The following is a 12,906-nucleotide window of genomic DNA, read 5'->3' on the forward strand; positions in this document are numbered from 1 at the left end:
ATAATTACTTAACTAATTAAGACTGAAAAACCATTTTGTATGTTTTTAAATGCAATAAAAATAAACATGATAACAGAATATAAAATGTGATCAATTGGAGCAAAACACAAGGGTGAATGGATGATATTGATTAATATGAGATGAGTATGTTGTTAGGGTTTAGATTTCACCGTACTTATTTCATGCATATAAGAATACATCTTCTTCATTAATTGTTAACGTCACTATCTAAATTACTTAAAACTCGATCCCTTGGCATAGAAAGCCTATCCTTAATTATTAGACCACAATCCCTTGCATCCATAATAATCAATTTTGCATTACGTACATAAGCTTAAGACAACCAAACATCCTATCCCCATCCTTGGGCAATATTTTTTTGGGAAAAATTCTCTAGATCGTGGTTTCTAGGTATGTCCCAATAACAAAGAAGGCCATAAAATCATGCTATGAATGAACAAAACATAACAAGCATAAAGTAAAGGAGAAAATCCCTAACAGTTAATGAAAGAAGCATATAATTCAGATCAAATTCAAATACATGAGAGTTTAGAGGTTACATCTTCCCTAACAACAAATGAGTTTAGTTCTCCATTATCATGGAAAAACTAGGTGTACAATGGAAAGAAAGTGATAGAAAAACCCTAGAAACTGAAGAGGAGATCTCTCGCATCCAATTCTGCCTCCAGAAGGTCGAAAAGTGTGTTTTTGCACTTCTGGCTCCAAAAAATACAAACCTTATTGTGTACAGGTCCTTAAATAGATCAAAAACCAAAGTCCAAGCCCAACACGCTAGCGCTCAGCACCCCTACTTAGGGCAAGCAGGCGGTGGTGCGAGAGGAGTGGCGCTCAGGGCCCCTTAGAGGGCACCCAAGCCTGGTGCGGCACAAGGAAGTTGGAGCTCAGCGCCTCAAGGAGGGCAACCAGGCGCCCATGCAAGACATCCTGTGTTGAGGGCCCCAGAAAAGGGCAACCAAACATCTTATGACTTTCTGTAGCCTTCTCTTCTGGTACTTTTTCAGTCCTTTATGGGTTCCAACTCCTTGATACTTTAATTCCTCTTTCAAATCATTCCAATAACCTACAAAATTAAGGGAATTAGTGATAAAACCCATCAAGTATAACCTCAACTCTCTTTACTCACAAAATAAACTCAAAACAAGGAATCAAGCAAGTTTCTAAGTCAAAAAGGGCTAATTTAGTATCAAAGTTGAATCACAGATAACGGTAAAATCAACCGTTATCATGTAGGGCCGATGATCTGTGCAAAACACTTCTTCACAATGTACTCCAAGTTTGCCTAGGTATTTCTGTACGACCTTAGTTAATATCTTTTGGTCCTTGCATTCCAAACCGTCCGGGTGTACCTACCAAAGGTACTTCGACGGTCAAGTCAGTAATTAATTCGATCAAGGGTCACAGTGAAATGTTAAATTCGCAATAAATGCAATCACTTACCTTTAAACTCTATTTATAGGTTTTGAGATGAATTTAGGAATAGTAAAACCCTAATCACGACTCAATCATGACCCATTACCTACTAAGTAACACTTACAATAATCTTGATTAGAAGTGATGTTTATAAATAGTTATTGTCGAAGGTTGTCTAATCAGTTTACCGTCTTCTATAGTCGTGCAGTTAGTATGCTACTAATTACATGATGTATGGTGACGGACATCAACATATTCTACTGGTCGTCCCTTGTTGATGATACCATCCGACCAATCCCACTGCACGCATGCCATACTTTACAAAGCGTATTTTAAAATAATAATAATTTTTAAGTCAAATTAGTAAAACATTGAAATTATCATATTCTGATATTGCTCTTTTTCTTTAACAAAACCACTAATTTTTAAGTCATTTAATATTTTTTTCCATCCATTCCTGATAAACGTGCATCACGCTTTTGTTCCATTTACGTCACTAATTCTGATTGGTGCTCTTTTCGGTCGGAAAAAGAAGAAAATAAAAAAGTCAGGAGGGAAGAGGAGTAAAGAACGAATGAAATGGGAAAAGTAGACGTCATTAAATTTATTTTTGTTCACTTCATTTTCTTAATTAAAAGAAACGTTTGATTTCATTAAAGGCAAGAAACAAAAAATTTACAAGTTAATTTTAGACTATAATCCGAAATTGAGAAATATATCGAGGGATGAGTAAATGAAACAGTAGTTAGATGCAGAAATGCATAATCTGTTTTGTTTACTACAATCAAATAAAATAAAGTAACCATATGTGGAATTCTTTTACATTAGATTGTTCTGACAACATTTCATCTTTAATATTTTTTGTAACTACCCACGCAGAACACGGGTTTTGCTAACATGCGCCGTACTTTTTCTTTCTAAAATTGTGGAATCGAAGAAAGCAAAGCATCAATAAAGATTAAAGTGTTATGAAGGATAATGCGTGATATGCACTTATGTCTGTATCATAGCATCGCTCATTTAAATCACATAATCACAATCTTAATTTTATAAACAATTTAATTAAGATATTTGGTTTGGCTTAAGCCATAATAAGAATCAAAAGCTGATATATAATCTTATTCCTTTGTTTTTCGTAAATAACACGATCATATTTTAAAAAAGTAGTCACTCAATAATCTCTTTCTCTCTTCTTTTTTTCTTTCACTTAAGCTCATTTGGTTACTATAATAAGCTCTTTCTATATTTTAAATAAATTTGTTAGCATATTGGTATTTAAGTATCTAAAAGGGAAAGTATCTAAAATTATAATTAATTTTGATATTCTTAAAATGCGCCAAATTATATTGTTAATATATCTCTTTTAAAAACAACATGTTATATTGGTATCTATTACTACTACACCCAATAATCAAACATCATTTAAGAGTCAAGCTCAAACATAGTTTAAATATTTCTTTCTTCTTTCACCTATCGAGATGTCTTTTAAAGACAAAATCGTAACGAACCACATGCTCCAAAGTAAACAATGCCTTGGTGACCAATCATTCTCTTTAGACCTCGATTGGGGGGTTTATGTTCCTATCACGCTCAATATTATCACATTACTTAGGAATTAAGATCAAACGCACTTTAAATACTCCTTCCTCCTTTTTACCCTCTAATACACTTTTTAAAGACAAAACCACAATGAAATTCCACGCTCCAATATGAACAATACTTCATGAATGATGATTGACCGCAATTGTGCCACTTGATAGACTTAAGATCGAAACATTATCTTCTGCTATATTATCTTCTTCACACATAGCAAGTGTAGAAACATTCTTAAAAAATAATCACGAATATCATACATATTGAAAAAAAACATATTTCTTAATATTATGCATAATAATGGACATATTTTATAAATATATTTTATAAATAATGACTCAAAATGCTAAATAAATATTATGATGGACATATTTTATTTATCATTTTTTATTTTCTAAAAAAACTTAATTTAGTATATTTATTTAGGCCTATGATTTTTTTTTCTGTATTTTTTTACTCAATTGAATCCTTATATTTTTTAAGTAAAATCAAATTTAGTCTTATTTCCTAATAACATTTGATTATTAATGACAGGTGCAATCTTTTCTTATTTTTCTTTTATTCTTTCTTTTTTCTTTTCCTTCTTCTTTGCCTAACGAATGACCTCCATTCACTACAAGAAAAATTCATCGATAAACTTTATCGATAGTTTAACATTGGAAAAAAATCCTTCTATAAAATTGTCATTGGCAAAATTTTACTAACGAAATTTATGTTCTGTCGATCATTGTCGAGGACTTTTCATTCAGTAGAATATGTTGATAATTACTAAAGAAAAATATGTTGGTAAATTTCGTTGGTAAATACCGTGATATGGTTCATCTTCTGCCTCATCTCACTTTTTTCTTCTTTGTTTTAGGGTTTTATGTTTTTAATTTGTGCTTTTTCATTCCAACAAAACCAAATTCGCCTACCTCTACAGTCGTTCATTGCATAATTTTTGGATTTTCAGCTCGATGACACAAATTTGTTTCAAGCACGCAAGCTAACGTTGGAGCTATTGGTTCTATGGTGTGCGAACAATTTCTAGTGGTGGAGATGCAAGTGGGTGCTGCTTTAGCAATGGTGAAGCACGTGGATCTGCAGTTGTGTTGATGGCGCTATGCAAGCTCTCTAGTAGTTCATGGTGCGCTATCTACTCACAATCTACGACTAGGTGTTGACGCGAGAGCGACTGGTGTTTGTTAGAGCTTCAATCTACAACACTATTGGTGGTTGGAGGTGTTACGAGTTGTGGCCATGAAAGGAGATCCAATGAGGTGTTGTAGGTTGTGCCATGTTTTTTTTTTCGAAGTTGAAAATGAAGATCATAGGTGTTGTGACTGTGATAAAATGGAGATAAAAAGGAATATATCGCACTTTTTGAAGAAAATGGAGACTAAGAGAAAATGTACGTGAGATTTGGGCAGGAAATTTGTTGTTCTTTTTACCGACAAATTTTTCATCGCTAAACGAAACATGCATTACTGACGAATTTATCAACGTATTTTTCTGTCTATAACGCATCCATCAGTGATTAAAATTTTAAATTTTGTCTATAAAATTCGTTAATAACTTAAATTTACCAACGGATTTATTTTCATCTGTAAAATTTCGTAAGTAATTTGATATATTTTTGTAGTGATCCATCCATCTCACTAGTGTTGCCTTTGAAGATTAAGAAAGGCATTTCTTGGTCTAATTTTGACCTTCTACTACACTTATCTATAGTCAAGGCAACCTAAATCTCCCTCTTCATACCACCCTACTCTACTCTTAAACCCTATTTATCATGTCTCTTGTTAGTGTGATGTGACTCTAGAAGGGGAAGGTATAGCCTAAAATAAAATTAAAAAAATATGCACACAACTATACAATTACAAAGAGAATGCATACAACATATTTATATTGGTTCACCTCCACTCGAGGCTTCGTCCAATCTCCTAAGCAACCTTTTTAAGAAAAAATTCACTGATCAACAACTTTGCTATGTATTGAGTATCACTATCTCTCGGTTATATGAGTTTCAACCTGTCCAAGTACACAAGTACAAACTTCTCCATACTATACTGATTATTAACCTATCCAGGTATCTTTCTCAATCTTTTAAAAGGAGTGCACTACAAAGCTCATAGGTTACAATTTCACTAAACAAAACATATTACAACAATCAAGCTCTCAATCCAATCTTTCCACGATACAATTGATATGATAATTTTATAGCACTTCATTTCTTTTCTTCTTTTTTTCTTGTTCGTTTTCTTCTCAAATGGGTTGGCCTTCATTATATAGATATTGCTTCAACTAGCCGTTGAGACTTTGAATTGCATATCTTCATTGCAATCTTCTTAATATGGAATGACTTGATCAATTCTTTGATTTGATTCTTCAGTTTGAATTTTTAAAGTCATTCTTCAAGACTTCAATTCTGAATTAGCTTATCTCTTTAAGATATCTCATTTCTTTTTATGATTGAGCTAAAACTTAATTTTGAATTCTACTCTCTTCAACATTCACAAATCATCCTGTTAAGAAAACTTTGTGAAATTGGATTCTGCCTTTGAATTATTAAAGCACTAATATCTTTCATTCAATCAAAAAGTTCATTCATCAAATATTTCTCAATATTAATTTCTTTTAGGCATTTGATTCAAAAACTTCCTTCTTCTATAATGATAACATTTATTGTAATTCATATCATAGAATCTCTATTTCAATCACTTGTATCAATATGTTAATTTGTATGAACAATCATAATTGAAACACTTATTTCAAATCAACAAAGCATATCATAAAAGTTAGAGCAATACTTTATTGACTTAAGCTTTGTCTTAATCGTCTAACCTTGGGTCATCTAACACCTTAGTCGTCTGATGACTTGATTTTCCTTGACGCATTTAACACCTTAGTCATCTAACACAATGACTTAGGTTGTCTAGACACTTAGGTCATCTAATGCATTTACCTAATACTTTATAATGTTATAGTCATCTAACACTTGACTCGTCTAATGCTTAGATTTGGCCTCAGACTTACTTGCTTACACACGTAATTTATTAGTATAACACATGCAAGAAACACTACACATAATATATTTTGATCTTCAAACAACATTGATTAATTTCTCATTCTTACTACTTTTATTAATTAGATGCTCTCTCTTAATCATCTAATTACATTTTCACTTTATACTAAAGACTTTCTCGTCTGGTAGAGTGTTTTGTAATCATCAAAACTTTATTGGTTATTGGGGCTAAACTACTTTAACATCTTTGTGCCATGAAAGCAATCTCCCACCTTCTAATTCCCCCAAGTTGTCCAAGTCAATCAAAGTTGTAGGTGTCAATGAAATCGAAGAGGCGGTAAAAAAAGAGCCAAACATTGTTTCTTCCTAGCCAACTTCAAGAAGTTGGGACCCTCCCTCATAATGGCAACAACCCCAACATGTTAGAATTTCTCCACGTGGTCCTTCCTTAAAATCCCTCCACATTATTGTCATTATGAGTTCTTGGATTTGAAAAAGACTATCTAAGAGGATCTTAAATGGGTGATCTCGAACAATGGAATGTATCTTGGATATGAAGGAAGTGACAAAGTTTCTAATGACAATGAGATAGGATTCTTGGAAATGACATCGCGGTGGTGATACTATTAAGAAGTGAACTTTAAGTCTAATTCAACCCCACAAAATTGGCTTGTAAGGTGAGGTTTGCGTCCATTTATATACTTTAAATTGACCTTAGTCGATGTGGGACTTCCAATATATAATGGTGGTAGGTATTGCTTAAAAATATGAGTGGTGGTATTTGTCACTAAAAAAAGATTAGAAAGCAAGAAGAGATTTAAACTCGCAAGTGATCCATTTTTAATGTCATTAACATTTATTTAAGAAAATAAACTACACGGTCTCAATTTAAAAATTATTAAGAATCAACTGAGTAAAAAAATATATTAAAAAATGAATCATAAATTTAAATATAGAAATAAAACTACTAACTAAACTTTTAAAAGATACACATTGTCACAAAAATAGATATTTTATTAAGAATATAAAAAACAGTTTTTACATGATTAATTTTTTTTATGAATTAAAGATAAAAAATAATGAACTATTATATTTATTTATTAATATTTTAAAGAAAGTATTTTTGTTATGAAAAATTATAATTTTAAATAAAATATTTTTCTTTTTATGAAAAAGAAAGAAAAGTTGAATAGGGAAATATATAACAAAAAGATATACCAGTTCATTTTCAATATTCCTCAAATACTGATTACACAGGAACATAAATTAATGAGCACCAATATGCTTTCTTGTTCTGATAACAACACATATCCATGCTTTTGGTTCCTTCTACGCTTCGTGGAATCATTTATTGTTACATGGGCCTCACCTAGGCATCGTAAAGTCATGCCCTATGCTTTTCGGTGACTATAAATCAGCCAACACAAATCATAGGAACACCGTTTACTTTTGAAACATTGACTAGTAGATAGCTAGAGTGGATCACGAAGATGATGACCCAGAAGTCAGGTTCAAGTAGCAATGTGCTGCAAGGGAAGACCTTGCTGCAGAACCCTTTTGAATTCAGTGATGAACAGATTCTGGATAATGTCTACAGAACCCATTTTCATTGTGTTGAGAAATGCGATGTAAAATCTCTTCACACCGTTGCCTCAACCGTCATCAATCACTCAATTCAAATCACAGACACCGTCATTCAACAGGTAATATATTCTTTTGAACGGTTTATCTGTCATTTATGTTTACATATTGTTTTACACTTTAGATCAGACATTCTTCTCATGTACATAACCTTTTATGGTACAAAAATGTAACCTAGAAAACAAAAAATGGTAGAGCATATATTTAGTATGCATTTAGAATGATTGCTATTACTTTTTTTACCATAAAGTACATTCAATGGTTTTGTGATACAGGCTAGCCAACTCAGTGAGCGTTTCAGAGAAGAAACCATAACGTCTCGACAACTTACTGCAAAACTGAAGCGAATTGCTTGTCAGGTGCTTGCTAATTTTCTAATATATTAATATGTAATATTAAAATAATGATGACACTATTAAAGTTTAAATTGTTGGAGACGTAGATGGTGTGCACTTCTCGTGGTGAACACTACGCGCATCACACAACGATGCTGATTCTGGAACAGCTGAAAGCATATTCATGGGATGCGAAGGCACTGATAGTTCAAGCAGCTTTTGCTCTGGAATATGGGAAATTCTTGTACCATCCTCTGACGAGACAGCACGAAGAGTATGAGAAATCTCTGGCTGATCTGAATGGGCTTCTGGTGATTCAGCAGAACATTCAGCACTTGAGTTTCTTCAACAGTGTGGTGAAGAAGGTTATGCAAGTGATTGAGTGCATCACTGAGTGGAAGAGGCTAACCAGTGCTGGCTATGATATCAAGGACGTGCCAACCTTGGCAGATACTTTGCATGAGATTCCTGTTGTCGTCTACTGGGCAATCTTCACCTTCGTCACTTGTACTGGTCAAATTGATGACTTCACCACTGACCACAAGTAAGACAATTTATACAAATTCATTACAAAGTAATAGAAACTAATTGTTCAATGGGAATAAATTGATCAAATTAGAATGGAAGTTAACAAAAAGGTAAATTGTGTTGATCTAATAGAACTTTGAAAGATGAATAATTCAAATTTAAAAGACCAAAACAAAATTAAAAAAATGAAACGAAAATATAAATATGAGCCCAATTTCATTTTTTGTCTAACAATTATCAGTTTTTTCTTTATTGTGTTATGTTAAAAGTAATAATTACGATTCTTCCCTTCTTTTTACCATAGAGACAACTTGCTTATAGAAGAAACCTCAAATTAGTATTTTAAAAATATAGCATCATGGTATTTTAACAATTTTTATTTTAAAAATATAGCATCATGTTACTATTTTATTGGTTTGTATGACCAATCATAAACTGCTGTCACACATATACAATTGTAAAAAAGTTATAAAAAAAGTTATTAAAGATACATTTTCCTAAAATATAATTGACAGTATATTTTTTTGGAAAACAATCTCTATTTCCAACACCAATTATAATATATGTTACCAACTTTTTTTTTTTTTTTAAATCTTTGTAGTAGTATAATAAAAATATTGTTTTTGAGGATTTTATGTGTTATTTTTAGATTTCACTTTTTTATATAAATTTTTAAAAATAGAAATTAAAGTAAGAAAATATGTTTTTCTATAATTAAAATTATACGATTCCTTAGTGTAGGATACATTATACATAGTTTATGGTAATACAATTAGCCTACACATATATACATTAGTTCTTAGAAAGTTCAAATATTAGTTATATTATAAATATGTGATATATACATATAAATTCTTAGAAGGATATATAATATGGAGGGTGGCTCATATTCATGATTTCTAAGAATCAAAGTAGGGCTTTTATGTTACTAATGTGTCAACTATTAAATTTCTCAAATTGGAATTTGTTTGTATATTTGATCAAATTTAATGCTTCTTTTCTGTCAAATATAATGATTGCTATTTCTTTATCCAGGGTAAACAAATATGAATTATCGAAAAACTTTGAGAACAAGCTTGACCTCATTCTGAGAACTTTTAGAGAGCATTTGGAAATGTGTAGCACGGAGATAGGTTAGTTATGCTTGCTTTATACCTTATTTTCTTTTCCTAATACAATGTAAGAAGCTGAATTGAGATTCATTAATATAAGAAGATGTTAAAATTATAAATATGTGATAATATCAGGGAGAATAGAAGACTATTCCAGACGTAAGAATATTATCATTATTAATGGAAAAGATATTGTCAAGGTCTTGAGAGCACTGATCATCTCCACTGAGAATGGGCATTCTAGACATAATGTTATTAATGGCCTCACTTTAGAACAGGTAATAACCACTACCATTAGCATTACAATTTCCATTAATCTAATTTCACATGCATAATGAAATTAGTGTGTTTTACTTTGGAAGGTTAAAATTGAAGAGTTTAAGAAGAAGCATGTGTTGTTATTCATTTCTGGGCTTGAACATATTGATGAGGAGATTCAGCTTCTGAAAAGTGTTTACGAGAAATTGAAAGAGAAACCAAGAGAAGTAGAAGGTTACAGGACGGAGGATTTCAAGATTTTGTGGATCCCCATTGTTGATGAATGGAATGAAGATCGAAGGAAAACATTAGAAACTAAATTGCAAAGAACTAAGTTTGGATGGTATGTGGTCAAACATTTCAATTTTGAAATAGGCATCAAGCTAATCAAAGAAGTGTTCAACTATAGTGGGAAACCTGTGATCCCACTGATGAATCCTGATGGTAAGGTGGAAAACTTTGACACAAAGCAAATCATATCTATGTATGGCTTTGATGGATTTCCATTTAGAACCTCCGATCACACTCGTCTCACTCAACAATGGAATTGGTTTTGGTCTGAAATGACCAAGCTTAACCCAAGAATCGGGGACTTGGTAAGTACTAAATGCATATATCACTGCACATATTCCTTCATATTTAATATACATGCACACATACAAAACTATATGCGTTAAAAAAAAGTACTTATTCTAAGTATACAACTTGTATTCATCAGGAAAAGGTTATAAAATTCACTTAGTAATGTTAAATGGTTTCAGATAAACATGAATTAAGTAAAATATAAAAAAGTATATTGTTTCAGTAATAATATAACAATAGATGATGATATACCATTAGAAACAAATTAAAACATGATTTATCATAACCAAATTGGATTTTTAGTTAATACAAAAGTGGTATAAGAAAGAATATATAATTGTTAGGTACAAACAAAGTCCCCACAAGATAAAATAAGAGATAAACATAAATTTATAGATACCTTAATTGGTAAGAGGTTTTTATAAAGTAATACCAAAAACAAATCGGTGAAAACTTCGTCCAAAACGGATAAGATCTTATCAGTGTGGAAATACGAGAATACAAATGAAATTTGAATTGAAGAAAAAATGGAAAGAAGAATTTTTTTAATTTTACCTTCCCAAACTACTTTTGGGAAAGGACAATGATACTTTGACAACTCATTTTTAACAACTTTTTTACAACAGGACACGTGTCATCATTTTATTGGTCTGTTTGAATTTATCTTTAAAAAAATATTTGAAACGGACCAATCATAGACTGTCACATATGCGTTGTCAAAAAGTTGTCAAAAAAGAGTTGTTGAAGAGATTTTTTCCTTTTGGGAAAGAACATGGCTATTATAGTGAGAATATGATGAGTTAAATATTAATAATTTTATTAGATATATAATATATTGTTGAAAAATCAGATTGAAGAAGATCGTTATCTGTTCATATACGGAGGGTCAGACACAATGTGGATCCAAGAATTCACGACTGCCATAGAGAAATTGAAGAGGGATGTTGGGACACTAAGTTTGCAGATAGACATCACAGTAGACTCATACCAACTGGGAAGGGAAGACCCTAAGATTGTGCCACGCTTTTGGATTGGCATTGACAGTTTGCTTGCAAGTAGGAAGCAACAGATACTGAAGGGTGGAAATGAAGGAGTGCAAGACTTTGCAACAACAGAGATAAAGAGGTTGCTATTCCTGAAACAAGACCCTAAGGGATGGGTGATTCTTAGTAAGGGATACAATGTGAAGCTGCTGGGTCATGGTCAGGCTATGTCTCGCACCGTCAAGGACTTGAGCTTTTGGCATGTAAAGTTGCATGAAGAAGTGAGCTTTGATGTCGCTTTCAAAGAGTACTATGAGAGCATCAAGGACAAGACTAGTCCAAGAAAATGTGAACATAGTGAGATTTCTAACTACCCTTCTGATATATTGGCTCATATACCTTGCCCTAATATAGAATGTGGACGTTCCATGGAAGTAACTTCTGTTAATTATAGGTGTTGTCATGGTCTTGATCCATAGACCATGTTACTCTGCTTGGGAACCCCACCTTTTGGTTTAAATTTCTGTTGTGTGTTTATTATTTAGGTTTTAGCTACTTGCTTGTCAAGTAGTAGACAATAATAATTTTCAGACTGTTTGTAACTTTTCTAGTGAGTTGGTTTTAAATGAAATAAAAAATTTCATTGAAGTGTTGTTTGACTAATAATACTATTTTGTTGACAAAAAAATAGAGGAAAGTATATGTAAATAATTTCACATTTTTCTTGGATTTATGTCGTGACGGCTAGAATCGGTTTCAACCGTTAACAAATCTAATAGTTCTTTAAAAAAAAATTGTTGTTTTGTACTTTTCTAATAAATGTATAAGATCAGTTTCTTTGGAACTAATCTAATACTTAGATATATTAGATCAGTTCTAATATATGTAAGGCATATTACATTACATCAGCATATATTGGATTAGTTTCACAACCAATTTAATATAGAAAATAATATTTTAACATTAATTAATGTATACTATCAAAATATGGTTGGACGATTTCAAATTAAAAAAAGCTAAGGAAAGAATATATTTGGAAGAGAAAAACCAAAGTTTTTTTTTTTTAATTTGAAATTGTCCAACCACATTTTGACACATGTACAGTGTCAAAATGATGTCAAAAAATTAGTGTTAAAATATCATTTTCTATTTAATATACACTTCAAAACCAATTTAATATACTTTGGTGGTAAGGATGACAACAAGACTAGTAAAGAAGGGGTTTCAATATCCCATATCCATGCCCATAGAAAAAAATAATACCTATCCCAAGATCCAAACTCAATGGGTATAAAATTTTTGTCCCATCTCCATTACTCGTACATGTTTTGTCACTGTTTCAGTATTAATTAATTAATTTTTACAAAATAATAAAAAAATTTAACAAAAGAAACATAATATTATCAAATATTCAATATTAGAAATATTAGAAAGATAGT

The 12,906-nt window shown here is 31.6% G+C and overlaps 1 protein-coding gene across 1 annotated transcript; it reads left to right on the forward strand.

Annotated features, from left to right (window-relative positions):
• Nucleotides 1-7,482: 7,482 nt before the first annotated feature.
• LOC106779927 (protein SIEVE ELEMENT OCCLUSION B) lies at nt 7,483-12,069 on the forward strand. The gene is made up of 7 exons (XM_014668147.2): nt 7,483-7,731; nt 7,945-8,028; nt 8,112-8,548; nt 9,568-9,665; nt 9,780-9,922; nt 10,007-10,498; nt 11,335-12,069. Exons 1-7 carry the CDS (start codon nt 7,519-7,521, stop codon nt 11,944-11,946), a joined length of 2,079 nt encoding a protein of 692 aa, XP_014523633.1. The 5' UTR covers nt 7,483-7,518; the 3' UTR covers nt 11,947-12,069.
• The last annotated feature ends 837 nt before the right edge of the window (nt 12,070-12,906 follow it).

This window comes from Vigna radiata, unplaced genomic scaffold, assembly GCF_000741045.1.
Source record: "Vigna radiata var. radiata cultivar VC1973A unplaced genomic scaffold, Vradiata_ver6 scaffold_70, whole genome shotgun sequence".
NCBI classification, from domain to species: domain Eukaryota; kingdom Viridiplantae; phylum Streptophyta; class Magnoliopsida; order Fabales; family Fabaceae; genus Vigna; species Vigna radiata.

Excerpts from the sequence above, each read along its gene's own strand:
- LOC106779927 (XM_014668147.2), top strand. The coding sequence starts at position 7,519 with ATGATGACCCAGAAGTCAGGTTCAAGTAGCAATGTGCTGCAAGGGAAG. Across the intron at positions 8,029-8,111 it reads TGAAGCGAATTGCTTGTCAG|ATGGTGTGCACTTCTCGTGG; the intron begins GTGCTTGCTAAT and ends TTGGAGACGTAG. Across the intron at positions 9,923-10,006 it reads ATGGCCTCACTTTAGAACAG|GTTAAAATTGAAGAGTTTAA; the intron begins GTAATAACCACT and ends TTACTTTGGAAG.